Raw genomic sequence first — 25,966 nt, 5'->3', positions numbered from 1 at the left:
TGGTTCTGTATTGCCACTTGGGAATGCCTGTGGTTTATTCCAGCTATCACTGTTTTTGCAGAGAGAGAGTATTTTCACTATCCCCCACAGATCTGGGGAAGTTTATGGCACAAAAGCAAAGTGGATTTCACTAGAATGCACCAATATGTTCCTGGTCTTCATTAACCAAATGAAGAAATGCCTGTGGAATTAAGACTAAGGGATGAATGCTGGAAGTGGGAGCACTGAGGAAAATTTTGACATTTGGGTCAGGGGGATGAAGTGACCAAGTCAAAGCCCTTTCTCTTCAAATACAAAGCTGGTGGCAGGACCCTATCTCTAGTGGTTGTGAAGGAGAAGACTTAAACATTCAAAATTTTCTATACTTTGAGGCAGCACAAATGCCTAGAAAACAGAAACGTTGATGGAGGGTTTAGAGGTGTTGGAGAGGCAGCAAAAAGTCACAGTACCACATCTGAACTGGCTAACACAAAATATATACAGATATGTAGATAAATATATATCAAATGAAGGAATAGCACCTGGAGTGGAGGAGAATCCTGAAGAGAAATGTGGTCAGCAGAGTTAAAGGTGCTCTAAAGGACTTGAGAAATAAAAAATCATATTGAATTATTCCAGCCTGTCAGGAATTCAGGGTTTAAACACTCCAATAGTGTTACAGGGAAGCTCAAGAAATACTGAATATATTCTATATTTGCTGAAAAGTCAGATGACACAGTCATCGTATGACATATTCTTCCATCCCCACAGTAAACAGAGATTAAACAGCTGATTCTAAAGGCTGGCATTTAAAAATCAGCAGATGACTTTTGATTTCTGCAGCTGAGGCAGTCTGAACATTGCCATGAGAGTGACTTTCTTGCAGCCCCAGAAGGTGTTTTGCACCAGGCAGGAGATTGCAGGCCAGCCAGCCAAGATTTCCAGGCAAACAATGGGAAACCAGCAGTAGCTCTTCTAAAATCTGGATTCAAAGGACATATTTTTTGTGTGTGTGGAAGACTTTTGAAATCAAGGTTGTCCATTTGCTGAAGATGTGGTTCTGTATGAGGGCTGTAGGACTTGAAGCAAGGACCAGTTGAGGGAAAATCGGCTGTTCAGCAGATGTCACATCAATGGTTTAACTCCTTCCTTCCTCTCCAGCCATTAAATGCAACCTCCAGTTGCTGCCAGCAGTGGTTTCCACCAAATGTGCAGAAGCCTTTTTTCCTAATGGAGAACAGCTCCCCAGCTCTGGGGACTGGGGTTTTCCCTGCTCCTTTACACGTGTCTTCCTCTGAAGTTGGCAGCTTCTCTTCCCTGTGTGAGGGACAAGGCAGAGGAGATGTGGCAGTGTTGTATTTCAAAGGAATCAGCGTGGTGGAGTCGTGTTCTAACACTACAAAACACAATTACCTCCTTAGCATTGCTGCACCACAGCAAATAACTCTAATTGGTCTCAGCCTGTCACGGGAAGATGTTGAGAGTTTGTTATTTAGCTTTTAAATTTATGTTATTTTCCTGTTATCCCTCTTTCTTCAGGGAAAAAAAAGGTCAGTAAGGCACATACCTTATTACTGCTTTCTTCATTCTAGTGCTGCTTTGGCCCTGCTGGAGGTTTGTTACCCAAATTAATCCTGGTTTCTCCCAAAGCTTCCTCTCTGCTTCCCAGTGCTGAATTTGTGACTTCCCTGGAGAGCTGCTGGTGGCTGGAGCTGGCAGTCAGTCCTGGCAGCACACTGCTCTCCTTTAAAAGGCCAGATTGCAGCTTAATCAAACATCTTTCCAAGCTGCATCAGGGAAATCCAGAGGCTCTGCTTTGGAGAATTGAAATGAGGAACGTGCTCCTAAACTGCTGACATTGTGTTGTTACTGAAGCCAAAGCAGATCTTTAATGTGTTAAAAGCAGGAGACACTGGTTTCCCTTTTTGGAACAAAAAGAGGAAATACCTTCATGTAACAGGATATGTTAAAGAAATGCTAGAGCTGAGGGACTGTGATATTGTCTCTTTCCATTACTTCCTCCAAAATTATGAATTAGAAATGTGTGTGTGTGTGTATTTCACGTCTGGCCTCTCTCGCTGCCTTAGGCAGAGCTGTCTCTTCTGTTTTTCCTTTTTGGTTCGGTTCAGCAAAACCTTAACTGCTTCCAATTGTTTTTCCCATTCATTAGTTGTTCCATAGAGCCCCTCAATGACTCAGATATTTAATTCCAGTTATGGTATAATTTTATCTCAGTGTGTGTGAAGCCTTTGTTGCCGTGATACGATCGGAGTGATGAGATTATGGAGCATATTGGCTGCTGAAAGGATGGATAATGTGAGTCGTAGGTGATCCTTCTGTTGTGGCTTTGGCTTCTCCTTTCTGGTGGTGTTGTGGTTCATTTGTTGAGATAAGAAATAAAGGATATGAAACCAGCAGCAATTTGGCTTGACACAAGTGAGGTTCTTAATTATAGCTTCCTAATGCAACCTTTCATTTTGTGGGACTTTTACTGAGTACAAATGCTTTGGATTGGACTTGGCACCTCTGTTAAGGCAGGAACTCCTGTGCTCCACAGTTTTATTTTGCAGGAGTGCCTGCTTCCAGCTCTCCCTGTGATATTTCATGGACTCTCAGATGCAGGAGGATTTAATCCCACATCTGTCAGGAGGCAGCTTTGTGGAGCAGGGTTTAGACAGGGGGTGGTCTGCATCTGTCAGTTCATCTTCAGCTGCTGAAGTCTTGCTAACCTATTTATGGATTCCAGACATCCCAAAAAGGAGGGATCTGCCCCTCTGCCTCTTGCTGCTATGTATTCAAGAGTGAAAGTTGTCCCAGGATCAAACAGTTCCTGGCCAAAACTTCCCACATCATATTTCAAGAGGAAAAAAAAAAGCTGGAGTGACTCAGGGATGAGATCAGAGGAGAGCAGGTGTCCTGGGGAGACAAGGCACTGAACTGCACAGATGAGCATCTCCAACCAACAGAGCTTGGCTGCTGTACATGGGGAAAATTATCCTCATCCTTATTTTCCTGGAAGTCTTTAATTTTTAATTTTTTTTTTATTCTTCCTTACAAATGTCTCTGTCCCCAGGAGGGTGGTGCAGGAAGTGAACATCCAAGTGAATGATCACAGCCCTTCTCCCAAGCCTCAGAACAAAGGGTTAACTGGCTGTGCCTCACTCAGAGCCCCCTGGATGGAGCCAGGCTTTCTGCTGGGGCTAAACCATTTCCTACCATGCTTTAGCTCTTCTGGCATGGTGCTCATTTGTGCCCAGGGGGTTTTCCATGTGTGCAGTGCAGATGTTAGCGAGGATGCAGCGCTCCCCTAATTAAACAGCGCTGCCCATCAGCTGTCTGCCGTGGAAGGAGCACGACTGAGAAGAGGCAATGATATAGAAAATGTGACTTACCATGCTGAGGGACATCTGCTCCTCCTTCACGAGGATTCAGCTCCCTGTGGTGATGGAGGCAGGATGTGAGCTCGTGTTGCTGCATCCTCGAGTCAAGGCGAGGACGTCGCTGGAGTCGCCTTTCACCGCTCGCAGGAAGTGGCAACGTCCGTGTTTTCTAAAAAAACTTTCCTGTGTTAAATAGGAAGCTGAAGTGACTTTATTTGTTGAGCTTCACAGCAAGTGAGTGCTGTGAGAATACAGTAAGACAAAGAGCCCCGAGGCCTTTGCATATGTTTCTGCTGTGCTGTTGTCTCCAAGGAAGAGCATGACTCAGTTACGCTGGCTCGAAATATTCCGAAGTAGATTATTTCTCCTGTAGCAGAAGGGCTTGGCACTGCTCTCTGTTGGATATGCCCTTTTTTTCTAGGCAACAAACTGACAGCAAATTGTTTAGACTTCCCCATGGCTGTTCTCTTCCTCCTCACAATGTCTCCTGAACCAGGACAGGCACTGAGATGTTTTGGGCAGCAGGGACCAGCCCTGCGATGCTCCCGTTGGCACGGCACTGAGCTGGCAATCAGGCAGCAAAGGCAGAGATTTCCCTGTCTGTCTGTCTGTCTCACCTCTGAGATGTGTGGCCAAGTGCCAGACCAGCTGTGCTTTCCAAGCAGCTCCCAGCTTTTTTTCTCCGGGGTAGGTGAGCCTGGCCTTGAAGAGAAAAGCCCATGTGTGTTTGTGCCTCAGTGCTTGGAAGGAGCAGTTTCTTATCACCCTCCTTGGAGGAGGGAGGGAAGATTTATCCTCTGGAGGTGAAGCTGCATGGCCTGTGAGCCCTTGGAAGGGAAAATGCCCTCATTGGTGCTGGGACAACTCCAATACTTGACTAAAATCTTGGCTTTGGGACTGAAGATGCCTGCACAGATTGTGTTGGGGAAGGGTAGGCATCTACCTTGTTTCCATGTTTTTTTATGGATTGGCACCTTCTGTAGTGAGCGTTCAGCTGATGAGAGCTTTCCAGGAGAGGAATGCTTGTGGACTGCTGTCCTTCTCCTTGTCCATCCTCAGCACAGCCTCAGGGAGCAGAGAGCCAGAAACCTCAGCCAGCCCAGGGCTCCTGGGTGTGAGCTCAGGGAGATCCAGAAGCACCAAGAGAACCTTTGATCCTGCTGGGATCTGCCTTCTTCCATGGGCTCATGTTCAGTGCTGTGGGATGCCTGGTATTATGTTTGTCTTAAACCAAAAGCTTGGGCTCTGTGTCTGAGTTTGGGAATTACAGATCCAGTGAAGATGGAGAAATAGAGGGGGTTATGGCAGTGAGGAATGCAAAGCCTGAAAAAAAGGACTCCAGTTGGATGGTAGAATGGTAAAATCATGGAATGCTTTGGATTGGAAGGAACAGACACATTTTTGGAGAACAGGTTGCTCCCAGCCCCATCCAGCCTTGAACACACTGGTGCCTGGACAGTTTGACCTTTCCCCAGTGCAGGAGGTGATGCTTTCCTTCCTCCTCCCTCTTTTGGTGGATCAGGGACCTTGCAAGGCCACATGAATGAAGATGTGTCCTGTCTCCAAAGCTGTGTGTCCTTGGCATTTCTTTTTTTGCCTGTCAAGAGAAACATTACTCACACATGGAACTCACTGGAGCAACTTGCATATTGCATCTTACATTGACTCCACACGTGATGCATGAACAGTATGAATGACAGAATAAGGATATTTTTTGCTGATTTAAGTCACTTCTGCCTTCGTATGTTCTGCAGTGTTCTGTCATCACAGATGTACTTGATAAAATAGCAATATCTGGGCAGGATGGAAACTTATCATCCAAACCATCCTCAAGCATTTAGGAGACAGCCCTGGGAAGTCCAGTGCAGGCTTTGGAGTCAGGCAGTGAGCCAGTAAGGGAATCTCAGTCTGTTTCAGTGCAAGGCCATAAAAAGTGTGTGCTGTCTGGCAGGCAGAACATCTGGCAAACTGGCTAATGAGAGCCAGGCTGGGGGAGCTCCAAGGCAAAAGGAAGAGCTGCCCTGTAGGGTTGGTTTATAACTCTCTGAATTTGTAGGAGGTTACTAGTTTGTTGGAATTTTGAAAAAATTACTATTTATTTGAAGAAGTGCAGACATCAAAAACCAGGAATTCCAGCGTGACTTCAGTTTGATGTATAATAGCTGGCTGGAAAGGGTGATTTATCCCAGCCTCCTGTGGATGTTTTCTGTCCCTTATTCTCCTCTCAGCTCTGCCCTAGAGATCCCCTCTGACTGCATGAGCTCCTCCGAATGAGAGGAGTTTGTTTGCTCTCGGCCCATGGAGAGTTTTTCCTTCCCCTAAGCAGGGAATTTGTTTTGCAGAGGGAGAGGTTTGGGCTCTGGAAAGTTTATGCTCCTTCTCTTTCTTCCTTGTTTTTTTGTTTTTTATTGTAATGATGACATATGGAAACTATTTACACAGGAGCATGCTCGGCTGCACTGAATGGAAATGCTGGAGTCCCGGCAGTCTCGTTCTGGATGCCTTGTGTAAGCAGCCAGCTGGTTTTGCTTTTCCTTTTTTTCCTTTTTTTTTTCTCTTTCCCCCCCTCCTCTTTTCTTTTTTCCCCTCCCTCCCTGCCTCTCTCTGTTTTCAGGGAACGCCTGGGATAAGTTACACAAGTGTAAGGAAGGAAGCTTTGCCATCTGTGACCGGCTCACTTCTCTTCCTTTGGCGTGCCCCTCGTGCCGCAAACTTCACCAAATATCTGTTTTCTTTTTCGTGCTGGAGATCCCTTGCTGTGCCTGCTCAGCACTTCCACTCCTCTCCCCGTTAGCTCATCGTGAGCAACTTGTGCTAAATGCCAAAACACGAGAGCGCAGCACATTCGCCAGCACCACGCTTGTGCCTGGCAGCTCCTCGTCCTGCAGCTCAACCTTCCCAAATCTCACCCTGGGAAACACCCAGGCAAAGGATCTCACTCCTCATCCTGCAGCTCGACCTTCCAAAATCTCACCCTGGGCAACACCCAGGGAAAGGATCTCTCACTGAGCCCTTCCTCAGAGGGGAGGAGGGGAGAAGCCGCTCACTTCTGCAGGCAGCAGAGCAGGATCTTTTGTGCGGAGCTTGGCCCCGAGGAGCAGCTTTGGGAAGGAAGGGGAGGCAGGAGCGGCGGGCTGCGAGCACCAGGGGCTGCCATGCAGTGGAGGGAGCTGCCTGCCATCTACCTCGAGGATCCCGGGAGCCCCGTGCAGAGATCCTCCTATCTCATTGAGCTCCATACTGATGGTAAACGCCGTCGGGGATGCGGTGCAGCACAAGCGGAGCCGAGCTTGCATTAGTCTGTGTCATTGTTATCATGGGAGCAGCTGAGGAAATTAGCTCGCTGGAGGGCTGCCAAGCACACAGTCAGAGGGCTGCTCTTGGAATTTATTATTATTTTTATTATTATTTATGACCCAGATGATGCTGTTGCCTCAGGGATGCTAGATCAACCTTCTGGTACCTGATGGGGAAGGAGCTGATCCACAAAATGCAGCTCCCCACCGGAACACTCGAGTGCATTTGCTGTTGTCTGTGCCTGGTTTAGACAGCAGGAAAGCATCTTGATTTCTAGAGCTGTTTTTTGGTTCTGATTTGCATCTCTGAGTGCTGTTTTGTATTTGCAACCTTGGTGTCAGAGCTGGGACAGCTCTCCTGTGGGAAGCACAGAGCGGGGTCCTGTCCTGGGTTTTGCTGGGGTGTCTTTCCTTGTGTCTGTCCTTTCCAGAGAGGTTAATTTTTGCAAAAGAGCTGCTTCAGGGTTAAAGGTGATTTTGGTATCTTTGTCAGGGTTAAAGGTGATTTTGGCATCTTTGGGCAGGGTCCAGTGTGTTAATGTTTAGGTTAATGCTACAAACCTTTGCTGTTTTGGTTACAGTGTGTTTTGATCCTCATAATTTTTGTATGTTCTGCAATGTAAAGTCCAGGTTCTGATGAAGATACGCTCCTCCTGTAACTGTTTATCATCAAATGTGAAAAGGTTTTGCTCTCAGGCTGCAGTTTGAGGGAGTCTGTCTTTTTGGGACACATCCCCAGCAAAACCTTTGTAAATAATAACATTTAAGAACTTTTTAGAGCTTGCAATATAACGCTTCTGATTTTTGCATATGGCTGTCATCTCTTAGTTAAAAAGCAGACAAACCAGAAGGCTGCCATTCCAGCTCCGTGGATAAATAAAAACTCCATCATTCAGGTTTTTTTTTTTTCAAGAGCTGTGCTAAATCAAGGGGTGTGGGGGAGGAACCGGCCTCATTCAGACATTTGTCCAGATTTTGAGTGGTATTTTAAGGGTGTGGGGGAAGCAAGGAAGAGAAACAGGCTTCGTGCTGCAGAATGCTCAGCAACCTGAGTGTGCAATCTGGAAGGTCTTCACAAACCCCAGAGAAATGTTATCTTAATTTGATTTGGGGGTGGAAGAGGCAGCTGTGGCTGTGCACTGGTGAAGGGGCTCTGATTTCTTCCCACTCCCTGCCTCTGCCAGGAGCACATGGTGCCATTTCTCTTGGCGGGTGCAGAGTTTTTGGCATGGGCTCCCTCTCCACTCCAGAGGGTGTTCTGGAGAGACTGAATCAGTAATTCATCCAGGATTATTTTGTCACAGCAAATCTTCAGCAGGCTGTCATGAGAGGGGAAGAGAACCTCGTGGTGCTTTTTGCCCACTCTCAGATAACAACTCTGAACACAGAGGGAATGAGCTGCCACACCACAGCTCCTGTGCTCATAAAAAAAGGGGGAAATCAGCACTGCTGTGCTGGCAAGCTCAATTTTACATGTACCCACTTTGGGAACATGAGGCACTGGAGGAGGGAAGTCTCTTCTGAGAGCAGGAACAACCATGTGATGTGGGGAATGTTTGAAACTCTGAAGAACTGAGAGTGTGGCTAGCTCCACCACAGGCCCTAAGCAGGTGTCACTGCTGGGGGTTCTCTGCTCAGGATTCTTTGTCAAAGGTAAAATAAAACCCCCAGTCCCAGAAGAAGAAACCAAGTGACATTCCCTTTTTGTACAGTAATTGTCTTCTTGCTTAGTTGTCATCTGTCTTAATAGTACTGAGGCTGCAGAATGCAAAAATGGCAATTATTTTGGAGTTTACATACATGCCCTGTATAACTCTCCTGTGGGAAGGGCACAGCTCTTCTTGGGACTTGCTTTTTTGCAATTGAATTGTTTTGGGGTTTTTCTAACAAAATCTTTATTTACAAAATCTGTTTAACACATTCAGTATGGCATTGTTCTGTAGTTCTTTGCTGGTGAGAAGGACAGGCGCTCAGAAATGTCAGAATTAATGTGTGCAGCGTGAACAGAAAATTCATCTTGCGGTTTGTTTGCATCAGAGGGGTGTCAGTACTCATCAGCACCTCAGAGTGTTGATGTGTTATTTAGTGAAGTGCTGGGAGAAATGGGGCTTTCTGCTCCAAGTCCTGACAGCTTCTCTCCTCACACTGGTGCCCCATGGCAGGGGCAGTGCTGTGTCCATCCTTCCATGGCCTCTGCTCCAGGGACACGTGCAAAAGCTTTCTGCTCCTGCAGCAAATGCTCTTCTCCTCACTGGGCTGGCCACCCTGGGAGGCTGGTGGCTGTTACCTGCCTGCTTGTAGATTGTGATGCTGATAGCAAGCTTCAGGCATGACAGCACACACCCCTGAGCCAGGAGAGCTGCTTGCTGTACTGAGTAGGAAGCTGTCTCTTCTGATGATCTTCTGGGAGCCTCCCCGTGTGCAAGTGCTGCGTTTCAGTGTCTCTTTAAAGCTCCTACCTGCCAAGAGTCAATTTGTCAGTGTGCAGCTGCCACTTTCCCAGCTGCTCTGGCTGTCTGTGATCCCAGAGCCTGCTGATGGCTGATCCCTGTTTCTCTGCTGCAGATGGAGGCAGCTACGACGTGGTCAGCGATGCCTCCAGCCCCGCGGCCAGGGAGTGCTGTGCCCAGCAGAGCTCTGCCCGCCACAACTGGGAGATGAACTACCAAGAGGCAGCCATCTACCTCCAGGTGAGCCCTGCTGCATGGGGGGACAATGCTCTGCAGGAGCTACACTGCTTCTTGGCCATGGGAAACAAACAGCTTCTGTTCTGCGGCTGAAAATTCAGTGCCTTGCCAAGGATTCTGCTTTGGGAGTGGGGCGGTGCTGGGGGCACCTCCAGTTATGCTTTGGGAGTCATTTGGGGCAACCAACAACAAAATCCCCATCCTTTCCAAAGGACTGTGCTGGCTGGGGGTTCAGGATGTGCACAGTTCTGCCACCTTGGCGTGGAGGTTTCTGTAGCTGGTCACAGATTGTCATTTCTGCAGGTGCTCCAGGGGGAATGGTCAGTGCTCTCCTGTTCTGCAAGTGCAGGTCCCAACCTGCCTAGGCCATGGGGTGGCCCAATTAGTGTCAGTCAAGTCCTGCAGATCATGTGAGACACAAGAGAAAGCAGAGGTCTTGATTTCTACAGGATTAAAAAGGATGCTGGGATTAGGATCAGCCCAGGAGTGAAATTTATAATATTTAAAACAACAAAGAATCAAACCCCACCCATCCTTCAGTTACCAGAAACACCATCCTTACTGCAGCTAAGGGTTTGCTTTTTTAAGGTTGCTGTACATCTGGTGTGAGCAATTAGCCACCAAAACTGAGCTTCTCCCAGAGCTGTCCAGTCTGAAGTGGTTGCTGGTTCCATTACTGTCCGTCCTTCCTTCTCTTTGTTCCCTTTCAAAGCTCTGGGGTGCTTTAGACCCAGCTGGGTTTGTTTTTTTTTTTTTGTTTAAACCACTGCAAGGTGACAGAAACTATTTGTTGTCTGTGCTCTGACCCTACAGGACTGAGAAGTCTCACTTCTCAGATATTTTAAAACAGTGTAGGCTGGACCTTGACAACACTTGAGCTCCGTGGTGTGCTGGAGCAGCCCTGACAATGGCAGGGTGGCTCCAGCCTCCATCCCAGGCTTTTGTTTAAACTCCTGATTATTGGAGCATCTCTGCAAAGGGTCATTGAGCTGTGCAGCTCTGATGGTAATGGGCACAGCAGGCCTGGCCCTTTGGATGGGGATGATTGCTGCTGCTGCCTTCACCAATGGCCACGGTGACACTGTCCTTGAAAGGAGGTAGAATCGCTTCAAGAGAGGTTTGTGAGCAGTGGCTGCAGGCAAGTGTTGGGTCTGGATAAGAGGGCTTTGCTGTCCAGGCACGTTTGGCATTGCTTGGCTCTCAAGAGGCAGGATTTAGGCTGTTTGTCATTCCACAAGTGTCTCCTGCCAGGGCGGATGGGAAGGACCCTGCTGATCCCAGCCTGGGCTCTGTGCAGGGCTGGCTCTGTCCTGCTCCAGCCCAGCTCTCTGACCCAGCAGTGTTTGTTCTGAAACCCAGTGTGAGCTGGAGTCAGTGAGACACACTGGGAACCCTCTCCTGTGCAAGTCTGGAGAATGCTTCACTTCCTAAAGGAGAGTTCCCTGACCTCGTTATCCTTTTGCAATCACAGCTATTCTGCTTTGATAGTAATAGCTTGGCTGTCCTTGCAGTAATTGCCTGCCTGAGAAGATGTTAATTTAAATAAAACCTCACCACTTCTTGTGCATCTGTGTGGCCCTGCTGGGGAAAAGTGATCTCTTATGACAGTTCCCAAGAGGCAGCAAGTTTCCTGTGAGTAACAAAAGCTCCCTTGCCAGAACTGTTGACTCTAGAAAAAGAAGAAGCTGTTGGGTGGTTCTGATGAAAACCCTCTAAAATCTCCCCAAACTAAGTTTCATCCTAGGGGTAAAAATAGTCACGATGTAGCTGTTTGAAAATCAGTTGTAGGCAAAGTGTTAAGATGGAGTATCTGACCTTTTAATGTTAATTAAGCTTTCTAGTTAAGAGGGAATGACAAATCAGCATAGAGACTCGTTAATTTTGCATGGAGTCTGTCTTATATTCCTGAAGCAGAAAACACTGTGTGTGCTCCAATGTTTTCTCCCAGACATTTTGCAAGGCCAAGATAAGGAGGAACAACTGTCAGCCAGGTGCCCTGGAGCTTATCTGGGTGTTTTCGTGTTCTGTCCTGGAGAAGTTTAATCAAATAAGTCTGTAAACATGTGGAAGTAGTTGCAAGTAAATGAAGTGCTGTGTTTGTGTTGGGATGTCAGCTGAAGTTTCTTTGCCTGCCTTTACAAACTCTCCCAGCTCTCTGCCTCATTGTGAAAAGTCTCAGGGGTTTCTGAAGCAGGAGTTTGTGGATATTAAAGAGTTTCATTACTGAAATGTGGTTATGAGCAGAAGGGGATATCCCGTGTGTGTAGAGTCCATTCCTCAATAAACACATTAACAACAGGCTGTAAATGGGAATTGTCTGTTGGGAATTGTATCTAATCCCTATAAAATCTGCATTCTTTACTCTTTTATAGCACCAAGAGTCATTAATGCTGTTGCCTTCTTTATTCCTGCTGCCCTAGGAAGGAGAAAATAATGACAAGTTCTTCACCCACCCCAAAAATGCCAAAGCACTCGCTGCCTACCTCTTTGCACACAACCACCTTTTCTACCTGATGGAGCTGAGCACGGCCCTGCTGCTGCTGCTGCTGTCCCTGTGCGAGGCCCCAGCGGTCCCCATGCTCCGCCTGGGCATCTTTGTGAGTACTGGCCCTAAATGGCAAAGTCTGCTTGCTCTGCAGCCTGGGGAAGAGGAAAATGATGGCCAAACAGAGAGGAAGGAGGAGGCAGTAAGAGGAAAAAAATCCACCTGGTTTGTTCTGTAAATGGTTGACAGCAGATAGGCCAGACAGCAAAACTTCCTTTTTCCATCTGATCTAGGCAGACCACAATGAAAGTGATACTCATTTTGTGTTATCAATTTGTGCAGTTCTTCATTTAGTAACAGAAATAAGTGGGTTTTTCCTTTTTCATGAGATAACTCAGCAGACTGTGGGTTTTGATGGGGTGGTTTCAAAGCTGTTGTCAGGGCTGGTGCCATTACCCCAGCACTACCACTGGTTCCTAGAACACAGATCAGGACCTTCCCTGTGATTGTCCAGAATTCTAATTCAAGGAAAAACCCTTCTCTCCCTGCCCAGAAGCTCTCCTTCCTGTGTTCCACTAAAAAAATTAATCTCCATCTTTTTCGAAGTGTTTCTGCTCAAATTGTTGATGTCTTGGCCTTTTGTTTCAAATGTATCAGTAACTTTTTTCCTGTGTTGCTCAAGCCCAGAAGGGACATGGATTTCAGGAAATTCTGGCCTGGTACTGCTTAGAGAAAAACTGTACAGGTTTTAATGAAAGCACAAAGCAGTAGATATAGAAATTTTGAAAAACACTGCTCTGTTAGCTGTAAAAGAGTGGCTTGGGGTTTTCCTGCATGCCACAAGGCAATGCTCAGACTGCTGTCAAACCCAGCTGCTCCTTGGAAAAGGAGGGGCAGGAGTGTGGCCTCTGTTGTGCTGCTGTTCTCACCAAGCCTGTGCTGCGGCAGGTCCACGCTACCCTGGAGCTGTTTGCGTTAATCGTGGTCGTCTTTGAGCTCTCCATGAAGATGAGGTGGCTGGGCTTCCAAACCTTTATCAGGCACAAAAGGACTATGGTCAAGGTGAGTTTTCTTGCTTGATTGCCAGGGTTTCTCCTTTAGCACCTCCAAGAGCCAAAGAGCCAGATGCAATACTGGCCTGCACTGCAGCAGGGTGACGTAGCTGCTGTGTCCCAGCTCCCGGATGATTCATGTGAGATCCCTCAACTCTCAGGTCTCAGAATCTCTGCTGCTCACAGTGACCCCAAAATATGTTAGAAAGTCTAAGAAGGAGTCAGAACTCTTCTGTTCTCGTTCTCAAGGTTGTTTATTGTATCTTATTTATAAAATTCTTTCTCTGGCCTGCTGAGGTCCATTCAGCAGGTCAAACAGAGGCACACTGACACCCTCAGGGTGGTATTATCTTTTTATACTAAAAACTATGTCTACATTATTTACCATAACTTCCCAATGCCTATCACCTATGTTAGACAGTGAGCTTCTACTCTAAACCAATCCAAAAATGCCAGCATCACCCAGAAGATGGAGGGTAGGAAGAAGAAGGAAAAAGGACACGGCACGCCCAAATTCCTCCATCTTGTGACCCTGAGCCCCCATTCTAAAAACCTCAAAAATCTTATTTTTTCACCCCGTGACAAACTATTATTCTACTTAAACTCTCTTGACTTGTAATTCCTTATATAAAGGTGGTTATTTGCTCCATGGGTCAAGATCAAAGGCACAGGTGTCTTGGGCTCTGTGCCAAGGGCTCTGAGCCCCCTGGGCAGGGCAGCCAGAGGAATTTCCTGGGTTCTGACACTCAGGGACACCTCCCATCCTTCAGATGTGCAGATAAACAGGTGGTGAGGCAGAGCTTTGCCTCTGATCCCCCCTTTCTTGCAGACGTGTGTGCTGTTGGTGCAGTTCATCGAGGCCATCGTGGTGCTGGTGCGCCAGACCTCGCACGTGCGCATCACCCGCGCCCTGCGCTGCATCTTCCTCGTGGACTGCCGCTACTGTGGGGCTGTCAGAAGGTGATGCTGGGCTCTGCCCTCCCTCCTGGGGCTGGGCTGGAGGGAAAGCACTCAGATCCTCGAGCTGGGCATGGGTCTTGGGTCTTCAAAGAGACAGGAGCTGTTGTTGGTTGGTGTAAGGTTGTTTATTGCGTGAATACGTCAGTCTCGAAGAGTTCAGAGTATTGAGATCTGTGCTGAAGCTTCCTGGCATAGAGTCCTGATGTTCTGAGCAGCAGCTACTATCCCTTTTTTCCTTTTCCTTTGCACCCCAATACAGTGGGATTTTATTCATAAATCATCCAATCGGCTAAAAACACTATTCTAAAACATTCTTCCTATCCGAGCTTGATTCTAATGTGTGAAAGTAGTGTCAGTTCTTACCCAAAATCTACACATGTACTTCTATCTGTTCATGCAAATAATTCTGTCTGTTCTATCCAGAAATGCAAGCAATGTTCTGCTGTTTTCATTATGTCTGGCACTAAGTAAATTTTGTGAAAGGTAACGCTGCTGAACTTTAAACTAGGCTTTAGGGCTTTTACTAGTTAACACAGTTTCTTAAGGCACTTAAAATATATTTCTACTCACTTAAAACTAAAGCTTACACTTTTACTACATGTCTGTGTGGCTTAATATATTTCATTTTCTCTAAAGGTTCCAATTTAATCCCTGCATTCCTTTCTCTCTCTGAGGGACTCAGAGAGGCTTCTATTTCATGCATTCCAGCAAAATCCTGCAAACATCCCAGGAAAGTCAGTGTCTTTCACTGGCATTTGTGTTGGAGATTGTTCCACTGTGAGCTAACTGTGGATGTGCTGGTGGTGCACAGGGCTTGGGTGTATAAACCAGCTCAGGGAGACCAGCACAGGGTGTGGCTGCACTGGCTCTGCTCCTGGGCTTGCCTGGAAACTGCACAGTGAATCAGGGCTGGTCTTCAGTCTGCAGAAGGAGAGCTGACAACATGACATTAGTGTTGTTTGCAGTACCTGAGAGCTGACTGCAAAGGACAGATGGGTAGCTTGGAAATGATCCTAATTTAGCAAGCTTTCTACTTTTAATCCTTGGAGGGAGTGGGAAGAAAGCCCTCAAGTGTGGGGGGGTGGTGGTGGGGATTTTTATTTCCCCTGACAACCTGGAGGAGTAAATGTGCAAATTTTAATTTATTAATGTTTTCTCTTATTTTTCAGAAATCTGCGACAGATCTTCCAGTCCCTCCCACCATTTATTGACATCCTTCTCCTCCTGCTTTTCTTCATGGTGATTTTTGCTATTCTGGGTGAGTTGTATTTATGGGTGGAGAAGTGATGCTCTTAACCAGTGATTGTCCAAAAGCAACGTGAACAGCCTGGATGAATATAAATCTGATCAGATCCAAAGTGTTGCCAGGATCTTCCATTTATCCCATTTCATCTGCAGTCTGGAAGGCAGAGTTAAAATATCCAAAAAATCTGAAAGCTGGGTATTTAATTTTGAGACAAAAGTCCTTTTGACCTCTTCCAGAGCACAGTCAATGGTGTGTGTTTTCAAGCTCTGCTTCCACCAGCTCTTCCTCAGTGTAACACTTTATTCTGCATCCCCACAAATGCATGTGTCTGGAGTGTACCTGCTACAGCCCAAACCATCCCCAGAAAGTTTATTTTCCAAAAGGAGCAGTGAAATGCCAATGACATCTATTGGCAAATCTCTGTGGAGAAAATTTCCAGATACTCCCATTCTCAGGGTGTCAGAGAGGATTTGCTGTTAGTGGGACCTTTCCTTTGGGAATTGCTTCACTGCTCGACATTGAACTGACTTTATTTTTGTTTGTTTTTTCTCCTTTCTTTCCTTCTCTATTTTCTCTGCTGCCTCTTTAGGTTTTTACTTGTTTTCTCCTAACCACTCGGATCCAGTGAGTATCTCGATTTTTTCATGAAGAATTCAACATTACAGTGCAGTCATAGTTTATTAAACCATGTGAGACCAAACACTGGCAGCTCCTGGCAGTGTCACCCTGCTTTACCCTCTGTGGGGAGGAAAACTGTGGAAGGAACTTCCTCCAAGACAAGATGTCCCAAAGGGAACATTCTCAGAGTTGTTCCTTGTTCTTGGTGCCTTCATTCAGCCAAAAGAGCCACCTGCCCCTGTCCCCAGGGGAGGAGGTGTCTGGGGCAAAGCTCAGCCACTTCCACTGCTGTGGTCAGAGTCCAGCAGCCACTGGTTCCTGCTGCCTGGGAAAAAGTACTTATAAAAATGTGCTTTTGGCTTAACCCTTCACACACCATTTCTCAGGGAACTTTAAAAGTGCTGTAGTACTTTTCCCTAGGGAAGGCATCAGGGAATTGTGGGAGTGCCTGAATCCAAAGGGGTTGGGGGACTGGTTGTTTCTTTGAACAAAGTGTCCCTATGAGTTCCTGCTTGCATTTTGTCATGGGATTTTTTTCTTTCAGTACTTCAATACCTTAGAGAACAGCCTGGTGAATCTCTTTGTGCTTTTGACCACTTCAAAGTAAGTTCATGCTCTTCTATCTCAGTCTTTCCCTTTGTCCCAAAGGAGTCTGGCAGAGCCAAGAGTTTATCTGCAGAAATGCTCTGTCCCAAAATGTGTGACCCCTTTCCTTTGCCTGAGAGAGAGAGAGATGTCCAGGGTCAGCCTGCATGGGAAGAGCTGCTATTCCACTTTACTTTAGGACACTGTGACCTCAGCTGCAGAGTTATCTCTAAGGACTCAGATGTCTTCATCACTGTGAGGGCAGTAAGGGGGAAACAGCTTTGTTAGGCCTTGGTCCAAGAAGGGAAAATGTGTTTGTGCTCCTTTGTCAGCCAACAGCTCACTGTTGAGAAGTAACTTCCCATTCCTGTGCCGCACTTCCCCTGTCTGCTAGGAAACTGGGATAACAGCAGTGAGTAAATATTGATCTGCTGTCAGGGAGAGCCCTGGGGATTAGGAGATTAGCAAAGGATGGAAGAAATCTGAGGTGGTAACACCTGCACCAGGGCTGTACTGCTGTTGTTAAGTACCAAAGCATAGCCCTTAACCAGACCACAAATCCCATTTGGTGTTTGGGGTGTGTGAGGAATGCGCTTGCCACATTTATTATTTTTCCACAAGTTTTGTACAACTGTGCAGATCTTTAGATGTGAGTTCATACATACACACTCCCTTCCCTGTGCCTGTTGCTGTGCAGTGGGCTGTGTGCCATGAGGTTTTTGGGGCTCACCCTTGTGTCCTTTGGGATGCAGTTTCCCTGATGTGATGATGCCGTCCTACGCCCGCAACCCCTGGTCCTGTGTCTTCTTCATCGTGTACCTCTCCATCGAGCTCTACTTCATCATGAACTTGGTGAGTCCCCAGGGGAGCACTTCCCTTCCCTCTGCCTGCTTTTGGAGCTCATTGCTCAGCAGAGTCTTCCCCATTCCCAGAACTGCTCTGCAATCATCTCAGACCCTTTGGCAGAACACTTCTAGAAGTGGCAGCTTGGCTACAGATAGAACTCTTTTAATGCCTAACCATGAGGAATTGAACTAAATCACAGAAAACCAAATTATATGAGCATCTTTCAACTACTCTCCCATTAATATCGTGCTTGGAGTGACATACTCAGTTACATGAAATTTATTATCCTTCTCTGTCTTAATTATTTATCATAAGATGGCATTTTATTATCTGGACTTGCCCGAAATACTTTGTAAATCAGTTTGAAGGGGATGGAATTACTCAGGATGGCAGGACTGCAGTGCTGATCACTGCAGAGTGAGAGCACGGCTGCCCAGGGGAGGATGTGAGTGCTGGAAAAGGCCTTGCCAAAGGAGCTGAGGAATTCTGCAGCCCAAGGTGAGGGATTTGATGCTTGTGGTTGGATTTCACTGCCTCCCCAGATGGAGGGTTAGCTTTGCTGTGTGTTAGCCAAAGCTCCCAGGAAGGGTGGATGCAGAGAGCAGCCCTCAAACCCTGCTTTCCAGGAACAGATCAGGGCATTTTAATAAATCTTTTGATACGGCTTTCTGCTGGCACTTGTGTAGCTCTTAAAACCCACTAGCAAGTGTTGAGAGACCAGAAACATCTGGACCTCCTCTAAAAAGTGCATCAGAGCTTGGGGATCCCTTTGTGGGATCCCTGGTGCCAGTGGGACCTCACCAGCTCCATCAGCAGCATTCCTGCTGCAGGCAGTGCCTCTCCTTGCTTCCCTGAAACCCTGCAGAGTATAAAGGTCAAAACAGCACTTCTTTCTTGGTTTTTTTTCCTGTCTTCTCAGCTTCTGGCTGTTGTGTTTGACACTTTCAATGACATTGAGAAGAGGAAGTTCAAGTCCCTGCTGCTGCACAAGCGCACGGCCATCCAGCACGCGTACCGGCTGCTGGTCACCAAACAGGTACAGCTGGGCCAGCAGCACCCTGGCCTGCCTGCTGACCTCCAAAAAAAGGGCTTTTTTCTCTGTCCATTGTGATCAGGCTCACCATGGGCTGGTGGTTTTTTCATTCATGTTCACCTCTGTTAGTGGAGAAAAAGCAGAGTGGTCTGAATTTCAGCCCTGCGTGAGGTTATGGCTAGGTAAAATGAGAGAGGTTTGTTCTGGAGTGCATGTGATCATTGATTTCTCTCTGAATCAGCCTGGGTCACTTGAGGACTTGTTTGGCTTACCAGGCATCACTACTGAGAGGAGGGATGGGTCATACAATTGAAAATATAATCCATTCTCTAGATCCTGCACAAGTGAGCAGTGCAGAAACAGAAGGAATTCACCTACAAACAGCTTTTTACAGGGACAAGCACTGTGGGGAGAGGGTTGATTTTTACAGGGACATGCACTGTGGGGAGAAGGTTGATTTCTTGCTTAACTTGTTGGAGCAGCAAGAGAAATAAGACCCAAAAATAACTAACCCACTTCTAGTAGATTAGTTCATGTTTAGTGCACATAGCTGATGGTCTTAAAAAAGTGCCATGATGGGATCTGTTAGGCTGCCTGCTAATTTCCCAAGAAGAGGGGTTGAACTCTGCTTGGGGTGTCTGGTTGGACAACTTTCAGGTGATGGGGCAGCAGGGAACAGTTCTGCATTTGCTGGAGGGACCCATTGCCAGAAAGGCTTTCTGATCTCTGTGCCCTGGGATGAGCTTGGTGTGTTAAAGTAATAGCTCAGGGTGCTTTGGGGGCTCAGTTATAACGTATGAAATCCTGCTTAAAACAAATCCAGAGTGAGAATTAAAAGCTCTGTTCATTCCTGCCTGCTGCTGCTGCTTCTGACAGCATTCCTTTGTTGCCAGAGGCCATCTGGAATTTCCTTCAAGCACTTTGAAGGGCTGCTGCGGTTCTACAAGCCTCGGATGTGTGCCAGGGAGAGATATCTCACCTTCAAAGCACTGAACCAGAGCAATACCCCTTTAGTCAGGTAGGATGGTCCTGCTGCTGTGTCACTCACATATTTTATGAGAATCCTTTCGCTAGGATTTTTCTCCTGAGGAGCTGAGAAGCCTCAGAAAAGAAATGTAAACAGTAACTATCTGATGGCTGTGGAATGTGCTCTGGAGATGGTTTACCAGCAGGTGCATCTTTGATTGGCATCATGTGGATTGTTTTTTCTTGATGACCAATCATGGTTCAGCTGTGTCGAGGCTCTGGCCTGTCAGAGATTTTATTACCATTCTTTGCTAGCCTTCTGATGTCTCCTTTCTCTTTCTTTCATATAGTTTTAGTATAGCATTTTTAATATAATATATATCATAAAATAAGAAATCAGCCTTCTGAAACATGGAGTCAGATCCTCATCTCTTCCCTCATCCTGGGGACCCTCAAGCACCAGCACAGTGCTGCAGCCAGAGCAGGGAGCTTGCTGCACTCCCTGCAGCTGGGCTGTGCTTTGGAGAGGATGGCTGGGTTTATGCAGGGTTTTTCTGGCAAGCAGGCAGCTGGGAGGGGTGGGTACCCTGAGAGCTGAGGTGCTGGAGTTCCTGCCCTCTTGTGGATACAGCACTGCTGGCACTCCCAGGCAGGAGCTGCTCCCCTCTCCCCTGGCAGAGCAGAGGCAGGGGCTGGGGAGCAGCACTGGAGCCTGCCTGGAGCATTTCCTCACTCAGCGCAGCCTCGCAGCTTTTAACAAGTTTTTGCTTTTTTCCAGCAGCTGGCTGTCCCCCCCAGGGTTTTGTTAATTAAAATTTGGTTCTGCTGGTGCTTTCAGGGCTGCCATCCTCTGTGTTATGAGGCAGAGAATTGCCATTCTGGTGGGGGGTGGGTGCTGCTAACTCCAGCTAGCAAGGGAGTAGAGGGAATTAGAGTAGGAGACCTTCTCTTCCTTTCCCTTTGTTCTGCTCACAGACAGGTTCCAAGTGACTCTCCTATGGAACTGGTGCTGATGCTTCTCCTTGAAGTCAAGTGCCACAGAGAAGTATTGAAAATGGCACAGAGAGAAAGACTGAGTTGTGAAATTTAGGCACCAGTGTCACCAGTAAGAGTCTGAGAAGTTCAGCATCCTCACTTCCAGACACATAAAAGCTGTTACAGGCCTGACCCTGGGCACCTAGACAGGCACTCATGTTCTATGAGTTTCTTTGCTTTCATGTCCTTTTTCAAACTTCATTTTTACCTTGAAAAGAAAATGTGCAAGGATGTTAGAAAAGGACTGTACGAGTAATTAAGCCAGTCCAAGACTTCTTCATGAAGAGCAGTGCAATCTCCATCCCTTGGAGCTGGCATCTAAGCCTCAGGTCTTTCCTCTCACTGGAGTTCAGCAGAGTCAGAGTTTCCCTTGAGGCTGAAGCATTTCAGAAAGGAGATTCTGGCTATTGTCAATCAGGAACCTTTGGCCAGGCTGGGAGGAGGTCACTGCTGGGTCCTGTCAGCTGTGGCTGCAGTTCTGATAAGGAGTTAATAACTTCCAGGACTCTCCACTGGTGATGTCTGACAGGGACAATTAAGGATCTCTCTGATCAGATGTTTCTTTCTGTTTTGCAGTCTAAAGGATTTTTACAATTTCTATGAAGTTGTTGGCTTAAAATGGAAGGTAAGAGTTTGTTGGGTGGAGAGGAAGCAAACCGTGTGTGGGAGGGAGAGAAAAGGAGTGGTTAGAGAGGAGCTGGGTGAGAAACAAAGGCAATCTAAGAGAAGCAGTGCTGGGGGTAGGGTGGCTCTCCATCTCTGCCTGGCTGGGTGTGGCTCTGGCTGCTGCTGACCGTGGCTGTTCTGCTCCCAGGCCAAGCGGAACCGCGAGCACTGGTTCGATGACCTGCCACGGACTGCCTTCCTTATCTTCAAAGGTAACTCACCCTTGGCATGGCAGCATGGGCTCAGATGGCAGGAAGAGCCTTTCTTTACAAAGACAGGACACTCTGAAGGGACTTTCTCCTGTGTCCCTGGCAAACACCTGAGGGAAGGCCTTCTAACCAACTCCATGTGCATCCAGAGCCTCCGAGGCCAGAGACTTGGGTTCAGAGTCTCCAGGGAGGATTCCTGTCCTGGAAATATTCCTGCAGTGACTGTGGACTGGGATTTGGGTTGTCACAAAAGCTCTCAGGCTGCCTGGTCCCATTCAGGTCAAGGACAGCAGTTTGGGAAGGGAAGAAAGGCCTGAAACCCCCATCAGAGCCATGTCTTGCCAATTTACCTCCTGTGTCCCAAGTTCCCTGACTGGATGTCACCATTCAAAATTAAGAACCTGCAGCTCTTCTGAGGTGGTGTGTGCTCCTGGGGAGCAGCTGACACCCTCTGATCCAAACACAGCTGCCACAGGAGCCCTCAGAGCTCTGCTGATGCTCCCAACCCTCCTTGTTGTTCCAAACACAGAGCATTTACCTCTGTCCACCCCAGAATTAGCACTTAGAGACCAAACAGGGCATCCTGGGGGCTAAGGATAAGGATTTCATTGCTGCTAAAATTCTAAAGGATATTTAAACTTGTTCCCAAAAAGTAGAAGCTAATAATCTGCTGATCTGTTTAGCTTCTATGGAAAATGTCTCTAGGGAGAAGAGAGAGGGGTCTGTGGTGTGGAGGATGGTGTAAACCATGGTTTGTTTTGTCATCCTTTCCTTCACACAGGCATCAACATCCTGGTGAAGTCCCGTGTGTTCCAGTACACCATGTGTGAGTAGGAATAATCTGCTTGGCTCCCTTGCTCGTGTGCCTCTGGTCTGCTGGCTCTGCCAGCCCTCCAAGGAACTTGGAGGAACTTTCACAGAATCACTGGGCTGGAAGAGACCTTGAACATCATGGAGTACAACCCAGTACCTCAGCTAAACCCTGGCACCCAGTGCCACATCCAGGCTTTGTTAAACACACCCAGGGATGGGGACCCCACCACCTCCCTGGGCAGAACATTCCAGAACTTTATCACCCTTTCTGTGAAAAACTTTTTCCTTATATCCAACCTGTATCCAAGGGAAATACACCCTTGGTGCAGCTCAAGGCTGTGTGCTCTGGTTGTGTCAGTGCTGCTGGACAAAGAGCCCAGCCCCAGCTGAGCACAGGCACCTTTCAGGAGCTGTGCAGAGTGAGGAGGGCAGCCCTGAGTCTCCTTTTCTGCAGGCTGAGTATCCCCAGCTCACTCAGGGGTTCCTCACAGGGTTTGTGTTCCACCCCTTGTTGCCTCCTCTGGATGCACTCAAGCATCTCAATGTCCTTCCCAAACTTGGTGTGGTCTGAGCTGTGGTTCATGGACAAATGTTGGAGTTTTGGTACAGAGGGAGGGAACTGCTGCATTGTCCCAGCAGCCTGGGCTCTCAGCTCTCGTTCTGGAGAGGCTCCCTGGCTCACTGCACAGCACCTCTGTGAGGCCTGTTGCATGTAGGTGGGATGGTGGTCAGCTTTCCCAACCTTGGGGGGTTTATCTTGCAGCTGAAGGATGCTGGATGAGGAAGTGCCTCCCCAGTGAGCCACATTCTGTGTGCTCTCAAGGAGCTGTGAGCATCCTCACTGCTGGAGGGATTGCTTGGCAGCTGAGCTGCCTGAGACAGGGAGTCTGTGCCTCTCTCCTCTAGAGGAGGAAGAGTGCTTCTCCTGCTGCTACCTGCTGGCTTCTAAGTGATTATTCCTACTCAGTAATTTGGGGTTTTTTTTACATTTTAGTTTTGCTTCTTTTTGAACATAAAGGCACTGCATCTCTTAAAGACCTGGAGAAAGACATGGGGGAAGACTCACAATTTATGAGTTCCCTTTGTTCACTGACTTGGAACCAATGCCATTTGTCCTATATTGTGTTCTTTTTGTTGGCCTAAGAAATGGATACCCAGGAGTGGTTTTGCTATGGGTTTTTCCTTTCTTTTCCAGACACTGTGGTGGCTGTGAATGGAATTTGGATTCTTGTTGAAACCTTCATGCTGCAAGGTAGGAAACAGCACAGCTTGTTGCTCCACTGTGGTGCTGGGGGATTGGAAAAAAGGGAGGACTTGAGAAAGCTGTTCTTGTGTCTTGCAGGAGGGAATTTCTTCTCCAGGAATGTCCCTTGGAGCTACATAGTCTTCCTCACAAGTAAGCTGATGCTTCCCAACAGAGCTGTGTCATTTCCTGAGGAGCTGGGAAGGGAATTGAAGTTATGGGTGTAGAGCCTCCATCCAGAACAATGGTGTGCCTGGCAGGGATTGTTTTGTAGAACTTCTCCAGAGAGAAATCTCCATGAACACAGGGAAATGTATTGATTTGGAGGGGAAAAGTCCCTTTGGCACATCACTGAGAGTGAAGAGGATGGGTGGGGTCAGTTAAACCCCTGTTTAACAGAAATCCTTTAAAACCACCACACATCCATGAGGGCAAGGCTTCCCATGGGCCTTTCCTGTGAGGCTGCTCATTCCTGATGCTCTTGTGTTGCAGTCTATGGTGTGGAGCTGCTCCTGAAGACCACTGGGCTGGGGCCTGTGGAGTACCTGTCCTCAGGCTGGAATCTGTAAGTGCACATCCATCTCTTTGGGTTGGAAACACCAACTCCTGAGCCAAGCCTGGAGAGAGGAGGCCATCAGCCAGCTGTTAAAATTCTTCTGCCCCTGGCCTCGTGCATCTTGTTAGGCTGGAGCAGCACCAACCCCTCTTCTCTGCTGAAGCACTGCTGATAAATCATTGCTCTTACATTTACTTTATCTCATTTTTCTTTCCAGCTTTGACTTCTCAGTCACCCTGTTTGCATTTTTGGGGCTCATGGCACTGGCATTCAACATGGAGCCCTTTTACTTCATCGTGGTCCTGAGACCCCTCCAGCTGCTGAGGTGAGCTGGGAAAGGCTGGGAAGGAGGAATCCCAGAGAGCAGGTGGGAGAAAACAGGGCTTGTTTTCCATCAGTCCCACTGGGGACTGAGCTCCTTAGCAGGAGAGGGCAAGGATTGCTCTGTGGGAATGTGACCGTGGCCAACAGGAATTGCGTGGGGTAATGGGATTAGCCTGAGTTATCAAAATGAGAGATAACAAAAACTTGGGATGGGATATGAAAACCCTGTGCTTTGGAGCTTAAGCTGATCTCTAATAGAGATCAAGGGATTTACTGGGGACAGATTATCCTGTGTCTGCCTTCGTGGGGTTCTTACACCTCCTCTAAATTGTCTGATGCTGTTCAGAGAAAAGCTTTTCTGTCAGGGTGAGATGGTCTGAGGCAGTTTAATAATTTCCATTGAATTACCAGAAATTACAGTTTTCAAAGGATGCTGCTTTCTAGGGTGAAGTACTGCCCTGCTCCAACTGCATCTCACACTTGGAGCAAGACCATGGCCTGTCACCTCTCTGCAGTTCAGGGAGCTGGGGCTGATTAACCCTCTCATGTCGAGGTACCCTCACCTTCACAAACGCCTCCAGAGCCACAGGGGAAAGGGATTTGAGGTGAAATGTTTCATTAAAAACAAGCTGATGTAATTTAGCTCTTCAGTGAGGATTTTAAGAACACTTCATGACACTCAGGAGGGGAAAAAAAATAATGTTTTCTCTGTTCCTCTCCTGCCAAAGCCTGTTTGGCAGCTGTGTTTCTCTGTAAAGGCCGATGGGGTTGCCAAATCTTAAATTAGCAGGCACAGTGTAGTTTTCTTTCATCAATTTTTATTGGGTCATGGGGGAAACACAGAAAAGCTTGTGTCTGGGGGAAGCAGGAATGAATCCTGACCCTGTACACAGGTCTGGTGTAAGTTCTTACAATTTTTAGGAGTTTTAAATAGCTGTTTATGCATCATGCCATGTAAAAAGACAGCCTTTTTTCCCTGAGATCCTCAGTCCAGTAGAATGTATCATAAACCTTTAGATGGGACTGCAGAGAGGTGAGCAGAGACCACTTGAACAGAAAGTCAGGAAACTTCACTGTCATTGACCTGCAAGGTAGAGAGGGCTGGGATTCTCCTTTTTGCTCTTTCCCCCAACACCAGGAGAGCTGCAGGCTGTGGGTAACTCCTGGCCTCTCCTTTCAGGCTGTTCAAGCTGAAGAAACGCTACAGGAACGTGCTGGACACCATGTTTGAGCTGTTCCCTCGCATGGCCAGGTACCACCTCTGCTCCTGGGGTGGTGGCAGGGACAGGGGAATGAAGGTTTGGGATCAGGCTGGGGGACCTGTGCAACCTGCTGAAGGGATTTAGGGGTGATGGCAGAGAGGGGAATGAAGGTTTGGGGTCAGGGCAGGTCCCTGTCCAACCTGCTCTGATCTGTCAGTGGGTGGTTACTGATTCTTCTCAGCCAGTGGAGTGTTCATCTTCCAATTCCTTGGAGCAACAACAGTCCAGCACCCTGGGCTCCTCCTGCTTTGGTGGTAGGAGGATAACTAAGAATAATTTTTAGTTTTTTTCCCCCATCCCAGCTCTTGCTGGAAGACAAAGCCCCTGTGGGAAGAACATTGGCACAAATCCCCTTGGCCCCAGCTGTTCCCTGTCCTCAGCAGAGCCCCTGAGAGCATTTTTGTGGAATGGTGGGGCAGAGGGAGCCTGGAGCTTGAGTGCTGCTCCTCAGCCCTGCCTCCCTGCCAGGAGTCCTGAGCTGGCTGGAGAGCCCTGCTCTTGGCACAGTCCCTGCCTGCAAGGATGTGGAGAGGGCACAAACAGTGTGTGGTGTTCTTTAGTGAAGGAGCTGTGGAGAGATGTTAATTGAACAGAAAAGGACAGGCTGGGAGGGGATCCAGGCTGCTCTTTGCTTTCTCTCTTCAGTGAGTGGCAAACTCCTTGTCCAAGGGCTCTCTGAATGAGAGCAGGAAAGAGCTGCAGAGCCACAGCAGCAGGGAGGGTGG

General features: G+C 47.6%; 1 protein-coding gene and 1 long non-coding RNA gene across 4 annotated transcripts in view; one reads left to right on the top strand and one right to left on the bottom strand.

Annotated features, from left to right (window-relative positions):
* Positions 1 to 25,966, top strand: part of TPCN1 (two pore segment channel 1) — a 42,328-nt gene that overhangs the window by 8,334 nt on the left and 8,028 nt on the right. For 2 of the 3 annotated variants that reach the window (XM_071445477.1, XM_071445478.1), the window contains exons 3-20: positions 9,221 to 9,345; positions 11,763 to 11,939; positions 12,776 to 12,889; positions 13,709 to 13,839; positions 15,009 to 15,097; positions 15,675 to 15,709; positions 16,248 to 16,306; positions 17,041 to 17,140; positions 18,054 to 18,170; positions 19,061 to 19,185; positions 20,745 to 20,793; positions 20,983 to 21,046; positions 21,825 to 21,869; positions 23,052 to 23,108; positions 23,199 to 23,252; positions 23,592 to 23,664; positions 23,873 to 23,980; positions 25,160 to 25,231. In XM_071445477.1, coding sequence (XP_071301578.1) covers positions 9,221 to 9,345; positions 11,763 to 11,939; positions 12,776 to 12,889; positions 13,709 to 13,839; positions 15,009 to 15,097; positions 15,675 to 15,709; positions 16,248 to 16,306; positions 17,041 to 17,140; positions 18,054 to 18,170; positions 19,061 to 19,185; positions 20,745 to 20,793; positions 20,983 to 21,046; positions 21,825 to 21,869; positions 23,052 to 23,108; positions 23,199 to 23,252; positions 23,592 to 23,664; positions 23,873 to 23,980; positions 25,160 to 25,231 — 1,594 coding nt within the window. Of the gene's footprint in view, positions 1 to 5,684; positions 6,606 to 9,220; positions 9,346 to 11,762; positions 11,940 to 12,775; positions 12,890 to 13,708; positions 13,840 to 15,008; positions 15,098 to 15,674; positions 15,710 to 16,247; positions 16,307 to 17,040; positions 17,141 to 18,053; positions 18,171 to 19,060; positions 19,186 to 20,744; positions 20,794 to 20,982; positions 21,047 to 21,824; positions 21,870 to 23,051; positions 23,109 to 23,198; positions 23,253 to 23,591; positions 23,665 to 23,872; positions 23,981 to 25,159; positions 25,232 to 25,966 lie in introns of those variants that run through there. The other variant, XM_071445479.1, reaches the window with a different exon arrangement.
* On the bottom strand, positions 676 to 3,585 carry LOC139598747 (uncharacterized). The gene is made up of 2 exons (XR_011681999.1): positions 3,372 to 3,585; positions 676 to 1,296 (listed from the first exon to the last, which is right to left on the bottom strand). It is a non-coding gene; the product is annotated as an uncharacterized lncRNA (long non-coding RNA).

This window comes from Agelaius tricolor, unplaced genomic scaffold, assembly GCF_023055355.1.
Source record: "Agelaius tricolor isolate 1412-34295 unplaced genomic scaffold, bAgeTri1.0.p SCAF_20, whole genome shotgun sequence".
NCBI classification, from domain to species: domain Eukaryota; kingdom Metazoa; phylum Chordata; class Aves; order Passeriformes; family Icteridae; genus Agelaius; species Agelaius tricolor.
The sequence above is the reverse complement of the archived record's forward strand: the minus strand, read 5'-3'. Positions and strand labels throughout refer to the sequence as shown.